The 18,976-nt window shown below is 38.1% G+C and overlaps 1 protein-coding gene across 4 annotated transcripts in view; it reads right to left on the reverse strand.

The window, feature by feature from the left end:
• The window catches only part of MRPL39 (mitochondrial ribosomal protein L39), a 35,368-nt gene extending 16,756 nt beyond the window's left edge, over positions 1-18,612 (reverse strand). The window contains exons 1-10 of one of the 4 annotated variants that reach the window (XM_048493451.1): positions 18,594-18,612; positions 16,481-16,687; positions 14,110-14,249; positions 13,115-13,214; positions 11,804-11,871; positions 10,733-10,845; positions 10,008-10,073; positions 8,631-8,784; positions 8,149-8,196; positions 3,570-7,263 (exon numbers count right to left, since the gene is read on the reverse strand). In XM_048493451.1, coding sequence (XP_048349408.1) covers positions 7,198-7,263; positions 8,149-8,196; positions 8,631-8,784; positions 10,008-10,073; positions 10,733-10,845; positions 11,804-11,871; positions 13,115-13,214; positions 14,110-14,249; positions 16,481-16,634 — 909 coding nt within the window. In that variant the 5' untranslated portion in view covers positions 16,635-16,687; positions 18,594-18,612 and the 3' untranslated portion in view covers positions 3,570-7,197. Of the gene's footprint in view, positions 1-3,569; positions 7,264-8,148; positions 8,197-8,630; positions 8,785-10,007; positions 10,074-10,732; positions 10,846-11,803; positions 11,872-13,114; positions 13,215-14,109; positions 14,250-16,480; positions 16,688-18,382; positions 18,540-18,593 lie in introns of those variants that run through there. The other 3 variants (XM_048493450.1, XM_048493448.1, XM_048493449.1) reach the window with 3 other exon arrangements.
• Positions 18,613-18,976: the final 364 nt, after the last annotated feature.

The following is an 18,976-nucleotide window of genomic DNA, read 5'->3' on the forward strand; positions in this document are numbered from 1 at the left end:
TTAAGTTATTGTGAGTAGGATCCTATTAAGTAATTTCTATGCTGGTTAATTTGTCTTAATTCCATGCTTTTGGTCTTTCTGGTGGTTCCAAACATCTAAAATTCTAATGCATTGGTTACTGATTGTCCCATTTGGTTGATTGTACTGACTCACTATGAGTAATCCACCTTGAGTCCTTTGAGAAAGGCAGACTGTAAATAACATAAATAAAATTTAAAAAACTTTTACAATGCAGTTGCACATGCTTGCATTGGCTTGCTAAACTTGAGGGCCATAGATTAAGCATCCCATTCCAAAAATGTTCCACTGACACCTTCTTATAATTAATAGTAGTAAAGTTTGTAACAGGACACAGAGGCGGAGCGAGGGGAAACTGCACCCGGGGTCCGCGCACTCTGCGTCCCCGCTGCGGCATTGCCCTCCCCTGTCCCGCAACACCCCCACCATGCCCCCTTGGCAGCCCAGCCACACCTCCACCGCTGCTTTGCCTGGGGTGCCCCGTGGGCACTACGCCACTTTGCTGCAGTCCTCTTTCAAAAATATATAGTTAAACTGCATTTAAACTCTTATTACTGTTTCTATATTCCAAGGGATTTTTCAAAATGATGTATAATATAAACATTTAAAAAAAACAAATACCTGCCTAAATGATAAATAACAATGCAAAATTTAAAATAAACAAATAAACTATCAGGGTCTATGTTGGAAAATAAAAAGTGTATGAATCAGCTTGAAAGTCTTCTTTGTTCCCAAATATGGGCATCCAGTTCTAGTATATTTTTGTGCATATGTGTCCAGATTTATTGAAGTGCAAGCAAATATGTGTACAGGTACATAGATCTTTGAGACAGCTGTATGAGAAATTCAGCCTTTAATTCAGCCCTCTTTGACAACTAGGTCATCCATACCAACAATACATACATAATGAATATGATAATGAAAAAGCTATAAATGTCAAACCCTTCTGAAAGATAAAACAGAATATATGCTATGGCCAAACTATTTGCGTTAGAGCAATTCACTATCTTCATTGATTGCTCCTGAAAAATCATGTTTAAAATTCTAAATTAGATATTTTAAAACCTCCCCCCGCCCCACACACACACGTAAATATCACATTTGAGTTTGTGTAACAAAGAATTAGACCTATCAGGTCTATGACTTAATCCAATTTTGAAAAATGAATGTAATAGAACAACAAATAAAAATGTCCTGTGCTATTTCACTTCAAGCAGCAGGGGGAGCATCATGTTTCTGAATTCTTTCCCTTTGAAAAATAATTCTCCGCAACTAGAATTGTGGATATAGGCTGGGCTGAATTCACATCCATAGCATGGTAGTAGTATGCAGGTAGACTACCATTCACAAAGTAATGCTGTTCTGCAACACTGTAATGCAAACATGGAAACGTTTTACTATATACAACCTAGGCCAGTGGACAATGTGTTTTTCTTTCAATTAGAGGGCAATCCAAGGTCAAGTTGAAAGAAATTGCAAAGCCCCTGCAAAGGTGAACAGGGAAATTCTTTGCTTTGTCAGTACTGTGTTTAAATTGAACTAATGTTGCTTTAAATTGAGAGTAGGTTGCATTCTTTAATTTCAGTTAGTCTCAGAAACCATTTTTTGCTCTAAACAGAAGAAAATGAGGTATTGATATGTTCATAATATAACCAAGGCTGCGGATATTCCTTGTATCTACAATTTAACTGGTATCAATTGCCAGTGCAAAGTGGGGAAAGAGTTTCATTTTTATAGGACTTGGATGAAGATTACTAACGTGAACGAGTTGCTGAATTGCTCCCAACATGCTGGTCTGACTTTGAAGAAGTGCTGGGAACCTTCAGGTGGGGTTTGGAGATCTCCCAGAATTACATCTCCATACTACAGATATCCCCCTGGAGAAAATGGCTGCTTTAGAGGGTGGAGTCTTTGGCATTATAGCCCACTTAGGTCCCTCCCACCCCAAACCCAAGCCTCCAACCCCAGACACCCAAATTTCACAACCCAGAGTTCACAATCCTACTTTGTATTAATGGACCACCCCATTTTTGTTTTTTCTGGCATATAGAAAGCAACACAGTGTTTTATTGTCGGTCCTCTCCTTTGAGCATGGCTGTGTGCCTCCAACAAAACAGGAAGAGTCACAGTTTGTTATTATACTGAGGTAAACTTACTTGGGCATTTTGAAACCACAATAATCAATGTTCTGGGGCAAGGGAAAAATCTCTTTATTCTACACTAGTATAGCAAAAAGGCAGCTTTGAATCCCACTAGTACAGCTTTAACTTTGTTCTACAGACTCACTTCTGTGCTGAGTCACCTTGAAAGCGTGTTCACAATAAATCTCAGTTAACACTTGTCTACAAAACACAAATGTGCAGCACTTCAACTGTGTCTTCTGGCCTTTTGCATGTGTTGCCTGGTAGCTACGTTTAGGTGGTTTAATTTAGAATAAAGGAAGTGGCCATTTCCCTTATCACTTAAATTAACTCATTGGACCTTAACCTAACACTCACTTCCTCAGTGCCCATCAACAATTGGCACTGAATAAAAACTGCTCTGCAATAAATGCCGTCTCGTTCACTTCCTAAAAAAGAGAAACTGTAAAACATTTGTTTTTGACTTTACAGAAATAACTTTCTCAAACAATTTTGGACACAGGTATGGGCATTACAACAGTCCATGTGGTGAGCAATTCAAACTCCCCCGTTCAATGAAAGAATAGAAGCTGCTGAGTTTAAAATGAACAAGAGACTTTCTTTTTGACTTGTTACTCAACTAAACCCTTTCCTACAGAAAGAAGTGCAGTTGTGTGCGCTGTGGTGGAAGTCCAAGCAGCGTGTCTCCACACTTTAAAATAGTGTAGATTCTCCAATAGCGTTTATGTTCTTTAAACACTATTTTCATCCAAACAATTGTTTCCTGCACTAGAAAACATCTAACTTTGAAAAAATAGCATTTATATTGACCCAGACAGCTAATAGCAAGATTTACTTTTCTTTATAGTTGCTGTTGCCATTTTCCTCCTTACAGCAGCATGAAGCTTACTGAATGGGGAGGACAGTGGCGGGGGCAACTATAGAGAAAAGTAAGCCTTGCTCCTAGCCACCTGGTAAACTGCTATTTTTAAAATTATGTTTAATGATTTGGATGAAAGCGGCACTTAAATAACATTATACACACTATCAAAGAATCAGAAGGGGGGATGGAAAAGTGTTAGGACCCCAGGGAAGGATTCCACCACAAAGAAGTTCCAGGAAGATGTGGCAGTTTAATCACACATCTTCTGAGTTCTTTTGGTGGAAAAGGGCATATTACGCTTGAATAAGTCACCTTAAAACAAGTCACTACTTCTCAATCTGGCCTACTGATAGAATATTTTAAGAACTTCACCCTTGCTCTGAGATTTTTGGGGAAAGGGTGCAAGTGTGGTTCTAATACTGAACTTGTCACTGAATTCACTTGAATGCTAAGAATACTCATTCCCCACTTTATCATTCAAAGTGAAGTCTTCTCAGACCTTTAAGCATGAAAAGTTATCAGTGTAACAAAGAGCAAGGCAACACAGCTTTCTTCAATCAGTATTTATTAAAGAGTTGGGGGTCTACTGTTTGATAATGTATTTACTTTATTGTAAGCTATGCTGAGCCATGGGGAAGCATGGTTTAATGTTTTAATAAAATACAACAATCAAACTTTATGAAACTGAGTATATAAATTTTATCTTAGAAAATGCATTTTTATTTACACACATTACAAGTTTATGAAAATTTTACTGCCAGGATGCATTTTCTATAATGTCTTCACTCTCATTATTCTCTTTGCATCGCAGATGAATCAAGCTGAAGAGCTTCAGTGCTGAGTCTCTTACTTTCAGTTGAGATCTAATCTGCAGGCCATATGTAGTTAATGCTAATCGTGATAGGGGTTTTATCTTTGACTGACTCCTACATATTAGCATTAACAATGTATGATGCCTATTCTCAGTTGAAATTCTACATGTGAAAGGAAAGCAGAAACATGAATGCCATACCACGATGCTAGTAAACAGTTGCTGAAAGAAGAGCCACTTCTAGGACACATTTGTTTGCTGAAGTATATTGGTTTAAATCTGCTGTAAACAAAACTTTCATCAAGAACTCTCTGAGGACAAGAATACTTGAAACTATTTCTCTGTATGCTAATCAGGTAATGTGTGGACTCTTTTTCTAGTAAGTGACTGAACATCTTTAATTTGCATGACTCACATATTTCCATTGCACAGTCAACAAAAAGCAAAGTATTGGGGGAGTTTGTATACCTTTATCAAAGAAAAATCAAGATGTCAGCCATTGTGCCACCAGCATTTCTATCTTCAACCACATCTTCTTGAGCATCACTGTTTTCAATCATGAATTGGATGGTTTTGTTCCACAGAGCAGAGCAGTGAAATGTGGCCCCCCATATACATTTCAGAGGGGCTGAAAACTGTCCAGGCACGCCAAAAAGTATTACTACACACACAAAACACACACACAAATGTAGACTAAGCACATTCACTGACCTCCAAGGGTCATGGAATGTTGATGGCAAACAGGAGAAATTTTAGCTTGAGGTATGACTAATAGATAGTAATTAATACATAGGTTAGTTGAGTAAGTATAAGGCTACTGTTAAAGGGAAACTCCAATTGTAAATAGTTACTTAGGAAAGACAATAACAACAGCAAAAAGGTTAACAACATAACAAAAATGCAGGCTTTCTATGGTAACCAGTGCCTGACGCAAACTGGGCAAGGTTTTGATGGTTGTTACTTGTTTTCTTTTACTGTTCTTTATGGGATGGTCCGACAGAAAAATCAGGTTCATCCAACAACCTTAACACTTCCACACACCACTTAAAATAAACAACAAAACTACAGCTTGGAGTGTCACACCCAAAGGAAATTCTTCCTTCACATGGTAGTAAATTTAAATTAAGGGAAATGGGGAGAATAGGGCCTTCACCTAGACCACAAATGGAGCTTGGAACTATCAAACTTGAAACATCAGTCAATAAAAGCTGGAGCTCCCTGACAGGAATGTATGTCCCAATCCATTTACTTACACTTACACACACACACTGATGTCCATGATGTCTGAAGCTTTAAAGAGCTCTAGCTGCTTTGAAAGCAAGTTTTCCCCAGGAGACGGGAGCAGTTGAAGATCAGAGAAAAATACTTTCTTCAAACCTAATTAAATCCCAAACCAAATTCTTTCAGCCACAAAAACAGCAGAGCTCAAAGATTTAAAGCATCCTGATATTGGGATCAGAAGAGAATCTCAAATACATACAGTGATAAGTCTGCCAAACACATTGCTCCTTTAACACAACCTTTATATACCACAGCCAATTTACTGTTGCTTCTCTGTTGATTCAAATGCTTTTTCAAATAGATAAATAATATCATGGAACAAATGAATGTGAGCATGAGAAGTTTCTTTTAATTAATGCAAACTTCATATCTTCAGATTACTTTGAACCTCAGACTGCACACTGATTCCAATTAGGAAAATGTATGAATGCTAGCACTTTCAAGATAGTTTCTAATGCTTTGTTGTTGTTGTTTTGCAAAAAATAAAATTAATTGTTTCCCATGGTTAAAAACTTTCTGGAAGGTTAGTATCTTTAATTCAAGCATCACTTTGAATATAAGGTAAAGATAGACTCATTACTGACCCATGGGGTGATGTCACATCACAACGTTTACCAGGTAGACTATGTTCATGGATGGTTTGCATTGCCTTCCACAGTTGTCTACGCTTTGAATACTAGCAGCAAAAAAAGGCCCTCACAGCATCTACACAGGTATAAAGAGGGCATTTCAGATAATGTGGTTGGTGGATCACATTTTTCTTTGCGATATTGCTATAATTTATCCTTCCCTCATAATGCTTAACAGCCCCTAATTTATTTATAGTGAGTCTCTGTCTCCACATGTAGAGCCTCTGTCTGTACATTTTTCTTAGTGTGATCTAGTGCCCTGCGACTAAAAGGGAAGGGTGGTATAAAAATCTCATAAATAAAATAAAATTCAAAATCAACAAACTACTTGGGGTACAAGTCATCTTCACCACAATCAACTGTACCTCCCCACTGCACACCATATGACTGCTCTTCGATTACCCATACTGTACATTGTACATAACTGGAAGACTCTGCTACAATTAGAGAGGCAAATACAATAAATCATATTCTAGCCAGAAGTGCAGAAAGAAGGGTGAGCACTTCATTGCATGAAGGACTTGACAAACCATTCACAGACTATGGGACAGATAAGATATAGAGAGGAACGTAAAACTCTGGCTAGCAGTCTCTCCCCTTCTTGAACTCTATTTACAAAGACTGAATCTGGTACTTATCCAACCACTACTCCAATATCAGAGCAAATGCCCTCTTCCAAAATGAATATGAGCCTGAGGTTCAAAACTTGTTAACCTGTGAAGATTAGACCTATTGGAGACTAAATGGGAATTTGCTCAAAATGCATCCTGTCCTTGACAAGATCATCTGGGTTCTAGTGCTGCTATTTCTTTGATTAGTGTCTTCTTATTATACTCACTTTTGCCCATCAGAATTATTTAAAATGGTACAAGAACCATAATATTTTTAATCAAACATCTCCACTATGGCTAGGTTCAGACTGAAGAAATAATGGAATTAGCTAGGAACAAAACTGAAACCCAACTCCTGCTTGAAGCAGAACGTCTAGTCAAGTTGTCACATCAGGTCATGCCATTCATTACTGAACTTCACTCTCACAATCTCCCTTGAAGTGTCATATAGCAGTGTCCTTTATCTTCCATTTTTTTGGTTTTATACATCAGCTTCAAATTGTATTAGGTGTTACGCTGTAAGGGAGAAATATAATCTCCCAGGATTTTAACTCTGATTTCTAATGCAGGGGCCCTGCTCACATTATGCAGTAAAAGCTTGAAAATACTCAAATGCACAGCAAACTTTCTACCTAATGAAATTTTTGCTGGGACTTTCGTTGATTTATATTCTGGTTTGATTTTTTTGTAATGGGAGCAAGCAAATAACCTGTTTGGTTTTTGCTTTAAAATCAAGAAACTATTCACTAAAATTCATCTTTGGAAAATGATTTAAAGAATGAAATTGGTAGCTGAAACACTTGTCAATTTAATTGCGATCTTTCCCCAGACAGAATGTTTAACATTAAACAGATTCAGTTTTTGATGATTCATTTTCAACCTTCACTTCTTCCCTTTGGACTTCACTGACCTGCAACAAATGGTAAATATTGTCAATTATTCTGATTCCTTAATTTGGTGCAAGTCAAGAAACACTATGTTCACATGAAATCACCAACAAATTAGCAGGAGTAGTGATGTGCAAACCACAACCACTACCCTCAACTGACCTCAAAAATAATTTGAGTTTGTAAAGCTTTCCCATGAAGTGAATGAAAAACTTAAGGGCTTTTTGGAGCATTTGACAGGAAAAAAGGAAAAAAAATACAAATGGGCAAAGCACCCCGCCTGCTCTTTGCAGTCTACTCCTCCTACTCTATTACTAAGCAAAAACCTTTCCTTTCATAAGGTCATGATAGCTGGAAGTGAAGATGGCTTGCTACATGCAAATCCATGCTGTTTCTCCTTCCCCCCACAACCCCGCAATCACTCCTGCTTCTTATCCAATAAAGGCAGCATAGAATTTGTACCTGGCAAGTTCTTCATGCTACCAATGACCTTCTCTCCTTGCCAAAACAGAACCAGATCTGAAATAGGTTGAGGCTTTTCGAATGAGGGAGGTTCATATGACAAGCTCTCAATCAAAATCAGATGGCACTATTCATTTGCAACTTTTTGATAAAATAGGTCTTTTCAAGGTTGGTGTGACTTTTTTCATTTTGAGAAAAACTAATTAGTTCCAGCTAAATGCATTACTAAGTTTTAAATAGTTCTATTAATATATACCATGTTGCAATAGACTATAGCATAGTTTCATATTCAGATAAGAACTTCAATGAACAGTAGATGAAGACTGACTTTTTGATTTGTGAAAATAAGAAATACCAATATGACCATTTAAAAACCTGCATACATTGTTTTATGTATGAAAATACTAAAAACCATAGTACAGCTATCTTTTGAGTTTTAGACTTACTAATTTCTGAGATCTCTCCAACAACCTGTGCCAGACAGCATGATGAAGCTGCAATATAAGGGTATGTAATTATTTATACAGTGAAAACACAAACAGAAGTTTTAGCATGCTTCCTCATACCTGGGTTTATGTGATACACTGTTTTTTGAAACTAGGGAAGAAGATGGGAAAATTTCAATGAACTGAAACTAAAACTTATTTAGTGTACCTTTTCTAGGACAAATAAATGAAACTGATTTAGCTGATTATAGTTAAATCAGCATGTCCAAAAACCCGTGGAAGACGAAGGGCGAAACTTTTACCAATTTTACTATTTAGAATATATGGAAAAACCAACTCCCAACAGTTTGCAATATCTAATTGTGTGTGGGCCGAAGAAGGTAGGGATAGACTAGGGGGGGAAAGAAGGCCTGATACTTCTGCTCCACTCTGTTGGATCATCTTCTTTATACTAGTCATAAAAATTCATAGTGATGATTTACCTTCAGTTCAACTGGAAGAGAGAGACCTTGGACTCGTCGTATTAGTTCAGACTGGCTGCTTTCAAGATTATGAGCTGCTGTTACCTCATATTGGCCACAAAAGCTTGTTCTGGGAATATGAGGGCCTTCACTAATGTCTACAAAGTTACCAAACCTGGTTGAGGGGTAGAGTAAAAGTGATTAATTAATTAATTCCATATTTTTTAGTAATTAATTCCAAATTTTCTATTTTCTTTACTACTACCAATTAAAGACTTGCCAGTGTGTATAATCATTTGCTTAAATAAAACTGGTACCATTTATAGATGTGTATTTGCGAGAAACACTACGACTACTATAATTTGCACCTTGAGAAGCGTCTTTGAACCTCCACAAAAGGAACTCACAACACTGGAATTTCAATGTATCCTCTTCGATAATATCTGACAAACAGCATTTTATAGAACAATTTAGTCTGAAAACTTTTATACTGTAGTCTTATACCTTTTAATGTAGACATGCAAGTTCAAAACCTCTCCCAAGATAAAATAAGTTTTATCCTTCAATTCCTTGAAACTCAAAAATTCAACATGTTTCAGTGTTTATGTAAATTAAAACACAATTCACTTTAGGAAAACCACAGGGTGATTCTGCAGAATGGCTTTTGCTACAGCAGCACGTGCATCACTGAATGGCAGTTTTAAATAGCACCCCACTAAATTTGCAAGTTCAATTTACCATTTCAAGGCTCTTTCTTAGCAGGATTTACACCCAGTGGCAGCCACTGTTTCTCAATTTATTGCTTGGGGGTAGAAACACTCTCTCACATTGGGATATTCATTGCCATGAACAAAACACCTCCAAATGTGGATCCTGCTCCTCAGCATTGGAATCGATATGCTACTGGGTATCTCACACTCCACTTGTAAATAGTTCTGAACTCTTTCATGAAGGGATGCAAAAAAATTGCCAAAGGCAGAGGGCAGCTTATTTTGTGAGGGATGAAAACATCTTGAAAAGGAATCTATTACCAATCAAAACTAAATTTTAAACCACAGCCAATGCCAGGAACAAGCACTGACTAGCTGGTATCCAGACAACCTATGGGGTTTAGCAGGTAAACTGCCAGCATCCACCACTTCTCTCTGTACCCATGGTTCAGCACAGGTAAATAGCCTGCCAACTGCCACATTCAAACAACCAATACATTACTTTCCCCCCAAGTAGAACTTTGAACAAGTCCAAAAGGGGGGGGGGGGGTGTTGCCACTGATTTGCTTATGTCAAGACTGGAAGAGTGACGACTTCCAATCAAGTTAACTGTTTTGTATTCATTATCTTTCAGAAAGTACAAACCGATTACAAAAGTGTAAGAAAAACAGACCTGCGCTTTGCTCACCTATGCAATTGTACCATTCCTTCAGAATTTTGAGAAGCTTTTTGTTTGACCATATCCAGTTTAAACCTAGAGAATAAAAACAGGTACAGAAGAGTTTCATAAGATATGCAACTTGACTATTCTGGAAGAAGTAACATGTTTGCTGCACTCCCTTTTGCATATTCATTTTGCTTTTTTTTTGGCTTGCTGCCATCTCTAATAGGACTGGAATGGGTATTTTCTCCTGCCTCCACCCTTCCTATTTATTCCCAAAGAACAGTCAAAGGAACATCCTTCAAGGCTCTGAATAACAGCAGCTGGGGGATCTATCCTGTTTTATCAGAATTCACAAGATACTCAGTGTGAGAAACAGAAAATCTGTCCCACCAGGATGGACACTTGAAGAGTATTCTCTGACTGTCTGTCTATCCCCCGTGTTAACTCTTTGTAGTACACTGAGCTTGGTCATCTAATGCACAGGTACACACTTCAGCTGTCTCTCACAAGGATGCAGCAAAACCCAGAAAACATATAAACACAGTTTATGTTCAAAAAATCTTTAACTGTACTAATACCACACTCTAGTGCCATCTACAGGCAAGAGTGAGGAAACATTAAAGTCTGTAGCCCAGTAAGGAAAAACTAATGTAGTTAATTATATATAAACAATTTATTTTCTGAAACACAATGGATTTCAGAAAATTAGACAAATGATACTTTTGCAGGAGACCTATGTTAATACTCACGGGTTATGCTGAAATATTTCAAGTGCCACTTTTACATCAACATCCAGAATTTCAAATGGCAGGTCTTTATGAATTAGCTTGTGAGCTTCTTTTGTAAAAGAACGAAGATTTCCCTAGAAATTTAAAAACAAACAGATAAATGAAACAAGTAAGAAATACAGGATTTAATAATGTAGATAAAATCAGGGCCTGCCCGAGTCAACAGTAGTGTCTGCAAAGCTTTCTATGAGCAAGCTGGATAAAACAGGACTTGCCTTTGCTTGACCTTGAGCTAAAATCGGGAAACCTGATTATCAGGGGTGACAAATTTACTGCTATCTTTTAGCCTGTTTTTGTCCTAGGTAAAGGATGCTACAGTTTCTTATACACTGGGAAATGATTTAGAGCACTGGTTCACTTACAACCAAGAAAGGTGAATGATTGTTCACAAAACCTGGAATCACATTAATAGATAGGCGTTAGTTAAAAGACTACCATATGGTTCCAGTGTTCACTTTCAGCAGAAGTGAATAAGTTTCTTTTGCTCTCCAGGATTCATTTTCATACAACCCTTGTAAAAATGTTTAACAAAAATAATTAATAAATACCAAGGAAGCTGGGAAGAAGCAGCAGTGTGCAAGCAGAAGAACAAGTGTACATGTCAGAGGATCATTCACACTGTTTGATTTTATATCTGATCCAGCTATCTCTGTATGCCAGTTATAAAAACAGATTTTTAAAAAGTGACAAGAATTTGAGAAGGCGAATCTGTAGAGACACCCATAAAGTGATAGCTCTTCATACAACATAGAAGGGATTCAATTTGACAACCACAACATAATTCTTTTAAAATTGTTCCCTGATGCAATGACCTGCACAAAGTCTGGGCTAAAACAACCCCAGACGCCTTGCAGGATTTTTACAGGATTATGTAATACAGTTCATTCTTTACAATTTAGCAGAAACAATTTTTATCATAGTAAATCTATATGTGAATGAAAACATCCAACACATTTTGTAAAGCTTACCAGCTGACTCTACACAAACAAAGGACACATTGAAAACTGTCCAAAGGCTCATTACTATGCTTACCTCTGTTGTCTTCCAATCATTCAGTCTGTTGTCCAAAATTACATCATAGCAGAAAGCACCAGATAACACTACCATTGGAATCAACATGCAAAGAAAGGAATATTTTAAAATAAATGTAAGTACAGTTTTAAAATCTGAACATCATTAGACTTATTAAATATCTTAACAAGAGCCAAGACAAGAAGGTTGCTTGAAGTGTTGCAAAAATCACTCAATGAAATCCACATAGGAAGTTTAAATGTAATTTTTGAATGGGGGAGGGTTTTACCATTTACCACTGTCAATTGTTTTAAAATTCAAAATATCAATACATAAATACATGTTAGAACAATACTTGCATAAGCAGAAATTACATTACATCATGCTTTATTTACATCTCAATAAATAAATTAAACAATATCACAAAATCAGCCTGCCTACCCTGCTCTGAAGTATTTCTGGCTTTGCCACCCCCACCCCCAAAAGCTTTTGCATATAGAATGTAAGATAGGTCCCTACAAGCACCTGCTATAGTCAGCTAATCACTTTTAAAAATACTTTCATTTAATTCACTTAGAACTAATGAAATTAGGGACAGCAGAAATATTCCCGTTTGTAATGACACAAAATAATATGCCACTTTAATTCCATGGAAGAAATACCTATCAGCTGATGCTGGCTGCATATCATGTTTCGATTCATGTGGAAAGAAAAGTCACTGTGGTGTTCTTTCCACAGACAAAATACTTGTTTAGAAAAGATAAAAGGAAATACTTTTCCAGTCCACTTACAACTAACAGTGCAGTCCTAGGGAGAGGGTAGTTGTGGCACGGCCAGAGATGGTGCTGCTGCACCACTGCCTAAGAAGCTTGCTGAGCCATGAGCAGCAAGTGATGCTGCCCCTTTGTTCATGAAAGTGTTGTATACAGTTCAATGGACTGTGTCACAGATGTCGCTGGCATCCAAGCAAAAGAGGGCGTTCTTAGACTGAAAGGGCTCAGGAAGACAACTAAAGCAAGCTCCACACCCTGGAATGCCCTCTTCAACATGGGCTCCTGTGCCATTGCTGCACTGGTGCTCAGGGATTACTCTGCCATATGGCTCCCCAACACCAGCATAATTGTCCCTAAACCAGCGTAAATGCCCCTTATTCTGGCATAAGTGGCATTTACACTGGCGCTGGAATCATGCCATCTTCTAAGGGATTTCAGTCATCACCCCAGGATTGCACTGTAAATGACTCACCCAATTCCTAAACAGAAGATGAAATTATAACCAACACCATTTGCTTATGTAACACAACAATGAAAGTTTGCAACTGCACTGATGTACCTGGCACTTCTGGTGCTCTAACAAGAGTTACCAAATATTCATCTTTGAAGGCCCATTCCAGCACACATCCCAGGATCATTGCACAAGATCGCCAATAGGCCTGTAACAAGAGTTTTCAAAGGAATGTTTGTTGAAATAAAACATCCTGGAAGTGCAGTTGAAAACAAAGCTTAAGCCTTAAAATTTAATATTATATATTTAAAAGGCTGCTAAAATTCTTGCATCTCTTCACAAGACACTCATAAGCAGACTGCCTGATAGCACAGAAGAAAAAGTATAGAAACCAAGGCGATTTTCTACTTACAAATAAATATTTTTTGAAATAACTTTGTGACATCAAGTTGAAGCCAACTCATGGTGACCCCAAGACTATGGGGTTTTCAAGGCAAGAGAGGTGGTTTGCCATTGCCTTGCTCTGTATAGCAACCACAGTCTTCCTTGATGGTCTCCCATCCAAGTTCTACACTGTGACCAAGACAGGCTAATCAGCCCTAGATACATTCTTACATACTATTTCATTAGTTTCTATTAATAGACTCTTATCAGTAGATAACATGCTGCATGATGATACTGCAGTAGTACAGTAAAAAATACCTTGGGGAACTTTAGAGATAAATATACATACTGTGATATAAGCTTTTGTGGGCTGAGATCCAGTTAGACTTTCATACATTCAATGACATGGGTTTTAGTCCATGAAAGTTTATATTGCAATAAATCTGGCAGTCCATAAGGTACCATAAGAATGCCTTTTTATTTTTGCTCAAGAGGTTAACAAAGGCATGTTTCTGGTTTGCTGAGCTAAAGAAAAGCGTGATTAAATAACTGATGTGGAAAATCAGTTTTTAGTATGACACAGATTCGCATTATGTTTAACCCCACCTCGGTTCTTGCATTCTGTCAGACTTGAATCCTTCAATCCTCAACACTTCATAGGAGTGAAATCAGACATAAAGGATACAAAAACAATCTGTAAAAAGATGGCAGAAGCCTACTTTGTTCACTTCCTCTGGATCTTCATCTTTGAAAGTGAGAAACTGTATTTCACATGACTGAGTCAAAGGCCGGTACATATCCCAGAGTTTTCCATCTACAATGGCGAGTACAGATTTCTTACAGTGCCATTCACTTAAATCTAGAGAAGAAAACCCAAAGGTTAAAAAAATGTAATTATGAACATGCTACAGATCTATGTTACAAAACAGTTGGCAGTTTAAAATTATCAGCTATCTACTTTTTTTTTTTGCATGGAACAGGAAGATAATTAGAAGTTAATTGGAGGGGAGCAGTCAATGTTCATGAACATTACTGCTCAGCCTCTACCACCAAATATCGACCAAATATGTTATAAATTCACACACATTTCCAATGTCACACATTGCAGAGCTATACCATACTGCATATTCTGGCATGTCACCGATTTCACTCATTTCCCTCACCAAGCACATTTTTGTTTTCTTGAGCAAACAAAAAAAATGATTTGGGCTACTTTCTTTCTCAAGTGTGTGATTGTTTGATGGCGCATATGTGCAAATGAAAGTGGATGAACTGGACCACTGCAGATGAGTGTAATAGTGGATTGTGCCTTGGTTTGTGGCATTCATTTTTAGTGCAAACATAAAAGAATGGATGAGACATGTTACTGAAGGCAGGAACTTTACACATAGTGTTTGCAACTTCTGAATATTCTCTCTGTACAGAGATTCTCAAATGTGCAATAAAGCTACTTTGCTGAAAATCCAAATCAGAGAATCTCAGGAGACAAGGGAGACAGGTTTTCAAAAAGATAATCACAACCGTGGTGACCAGTCGGCAGGCTTCACAAGTGCATTAGCGATTTATCACATCATCGCTAGAGTGTATGCATAACCCCTTCCAAAAAATAAGGCAAGGGGGAGGCATGATTCCACAATATCACAAATGACATGACGTTCCCACCTCTTCCTGTGCAGACAAGGTGGAACTGATTTCAGTAAACAGGAAACAGTGTTTCAAAAGGAGGAATGTGGACAAAAATTGTGAAAAATGATTGGATTGGCAATATCTAAAATATGGGGTAAGTGCTGCATGCAGATAAACGCCTTTATTTAAACAGGATAACAGCATTATACGTCAGAATCAAACCCATTATGGACATGAGTACTATCCCTGTGAAGGCTAAGTTCTCTGACTGAGCTTTTTTCTAATTGTCTCTCTGTACAAAGAGATACAGGTGATAGAAGTGGCCTAAAGGTTTTGTTTTCAAGCCTAGCTATTTAGCCAACTGCAGCTATTCTACAGAAAAGGTGATCTGGCCACTGCCACACATACCTTACTGACATTTTTGTTCGATTAATAATTTAATGCAATACTCTACATGGGGTGGCCCTGAAGAGGGTTTTTACATGATGTGCCCTTCTAATAATTCCTTATTTTCCAGTTTAATCACATTTTTTTCTGAACAGAAAGCCCCAAATGCTTTAGATGTATCTGTCTAGGAAACTACTTAATTATTCTGGTGGCTTCCTGTTTTTTTCCCAGCTCTAGGCTACCTTTTTTCAGGTGATACAACCAGAACAGAACACAGTATTTCAAACACATCTTTTTAAAACACTGTCCAGTTGATTTCACATTATACAGATGATGGTGGAATCTAATATTAGTTAAAATTAGGCCTTGCTATCATAGCATAGGAGCAACATGCATACAGTGTACTCTCCCGTCTTTTCCCACATGGTAGACATGGAATTTTTATTATCCACTCTAAAAGGCAGGCATATGTAGTCATAGGGATAGCAGGGAAAACAGTACAATATGAGATTTAAGGTTGTGGAGCCCAACTTCAGCCAGAAATTGGGTGGGGTACAAATTTAATAAAATTATATAGAGAGAGAACTTTGTAGCACGCATTTCATATACCACACAAATCCTTTCCTTGTCATAGAGACTGAAATTAACATTCATTGATAGCAACTATGCTCTGCAATGTAAAGTAATTTACGTATGTCCTTGGAAATCAGGCTCTTTTCCCTCTCTTTGTAACAATCTCACTTTACTACAATCACACATACTTCCATTTGTAGCTTTGGACACATATCTCTGCCAACTGAATGCAACAGTGATGCGTCTGACAAGGTGGGCTCTGACTCACAATAGCTTATTAATACCAACAAGCGCCACTACCACCTAATTTGGTAGTCTTAAAGGTTGTTGGACTGTAGAAATCTTGTTGGACTGTAGACTTGTTGGACTGTAGAAATATAACACTGCTACCCATCTGGAAATTATTCTTCTTGAATTCTTGTATTCTCCTTGAGTATTAGTGTTTGTTTGATTTGCATTTTAGATAAAGAGTGACATTTCCAGTACTTTGTTGCATCTACTTACGCATGGCACAAGTATATGGTGTGGAGAGTCCTTTGTTCATTATAAATATAGTGCCTGGGTGAGATTTGCCAACATACTTTACTTCAATCTTCTCAATTCGTGGACAAAGAGACAATTGTCTTTCTTTTTCCTTCGCAAAGAGCTCATTGCGCATCTGTGCAATCTCAGCTGTTGATAGCCGAGAAACCGGATCTGTTGATACAAACCCTGAAAACAACCGTAATGGCATTAAACAACAATTCAACTGCTTTTGCGAAGTTTCAAATAAATCTTATATTATGTTTGTAATGCATATATTTATCAACGTTACAGCCCTGAACACGTTTACTTGGAAGCAACTGCCCCTGAGGTAAGTGGAATTGATTTCCAGCTGCATAGTCCTAAATAGAGTTAGACCTGTTTAAATCCACTGAAGTTAATAGATTTAAAAGGATACAACTCTATTTAGGATTGTGCTGTTAGTTTGTGTACAATCAGAATCTATGCTGCTTATTTAATGAAGAAATATTCCACTAACCAAGCTCTTTACACACACAAATTTTGAAACTCTCTCAGTGACTCATATACTACGAGATTTGGGAACAGAGTGAAGCTCATAGAGCTTTCCCCCCTCCCTTAGCAGCCCCCACCAGATGGAGATGAAATGGGTGAAAACCTGGCCTCAGTTTAACCTTCCTCACAGGGTTGTTATGACAATAAAATGGAAGAAGGGAGAAAATTACACCACAGTTTAGTTCCTTGGGTAAAGGGCAGGATAAGCAGGTAATAAATAAAATAAATGTTCACTTTACTATCTGGAAAACCATTTGATTTTTCACAATGACAACATGAAATTAACTGTTAGCAGGGGATCCCCAGAACTGGAATTGGGGATGACATGAGTGGGGATACAAAAAAATCATGCTACGTAAGCAAAAAAATATTTCTGCCTGTAGAAATGCTAGTTAGGATCCAAGCCACTCAGTACAGTTTTAGATAAAAAATGTAATGTAATAATTAAACAACGTAACTAACGCATACTGATGTTTTTACTGCAATAGACTAACCTGGCTACTCTGTTGGAATTTCATGCAGTAAATAAAGTGTGTCATAATGATTGTGGCCAGAACAACCCACAGGAACCCCATACTGAATATACTAAAAATACTACCTTCAACTTTCATTCTCTACTTAAAGCTACTTTCTACTGAATATACTAAAAATACTACCCTCAACTTTCATTCTCTAATTAAAGCTACTTTCTAAAAGATCAGTAGCTTCAAAGTCTGAATTTCACTGCACTGACTTAAAGGTACACAACATTCTATCATGTTAGTTTGCTTCTTGGTTTGGAAAGTCTAAACACAACCTATCGTCGTCCTCTGTGCCCCCCCCCCCCCGGTTTTTAAATGATTCTTGTGGAAAGAGTGATACAAGTAAGGGCTATCCATGCTCTTAATATTTAGCTAAACATTAGCCTTCAGTGCAACGTATTAAAAAGAATCGAGTTATGATTGCCCAGGTCTAACATTCTTAGGAAACAGAAGATGTTGTCACCTACACTCACAGGGCAAAACCGGAGACAAAAACCTCACAATCCCAAACGTTATATTCTAATTTCAAGCCTGGCGCTCTTAAAACATCGGCGCATCTTTTGCTCCCTTGTTTTTTTAATCAGTCATCTCCTGGATCTGATTACGCGATCGGGAAGCAATGGGTAATCTCGTGCGACAATAGCTCCTCAAAGCATTGCAAAGCCAGCGTTGCCCACAGTTCAACTTTACCCATACATGTTTAGCACCGCAACTAACGCATGTTGGAACGCGATGCATATCTCCCTCCCCATAATTAACGTTAGGAGAAAGTGTCTTCCGACGCTCACAGCCAAACTCAAGTAGCCTTCCCCACACCATATGCACTCACTCCTGCTGCAGCCCCGCCAAAGTCCATGAGCGACCCGAAATGAAGCCATGATGAACTACCCTTCTTTCTCCCGGCTTCTTCCAGCAATAGGAACGCGTCTCTCGCTGTTCCCCGGAAACAAGCGCTGGGACTGAAGAGTTCCGCCCCTCAAAAGACTTTCCTAGGTTCTTGCTCTTCTTTGGATGGAAAGAAAAACATAGCAATGCCTTACCATGGACATAGGTGGTGGTGGTGGTGGTGGTGTGTGTGTGTGGGGGGGGGGGGTTCCCTCAGGTTTGAAAAGAAAAAAAACCCCATTCATGTCCGAAGCTCCGCCCCTCCGTTTGTGGGTTTTAAAAACATTTTAGTGCTTTTTTGGTTTTTGGCCTGCAGGGGGCACATTGTTTGGGCTAGCAGCACCAAATTTTCAGGGATTGTTTAAGGGACTCTCCTGATGATACTACCCAGGTTTGATGAGGTTTGGTTCAGGGGGTCCAAAGTTATGGACTCCCAAAGGGGGTGCCCCCCCATCCTCCATTGTTTCCAATGGGGGTAGCTTTAATAGATAGATGAGGGGCTACATCCTTTGAGAGGAGTCCATAATCTTTGGACACC

Source organism: Sphaerodactylus townsendi, linkage group LG04 (assembly GCF_021028975.2).
Source record: "Sphaerodactylus townsendi isolate TG3544 linkage group LG04, MPM_Stown_v2.3, whole genome shotgun sequence".
Taxonomy (NCBI): domain Eukaryota; kingdom Metazoa; phylum Chordata; class Lepidosauria; order Squamata; family Sphaerodactylidae; genus Sphaerodactylus; species Sphaerodactylus townsendi.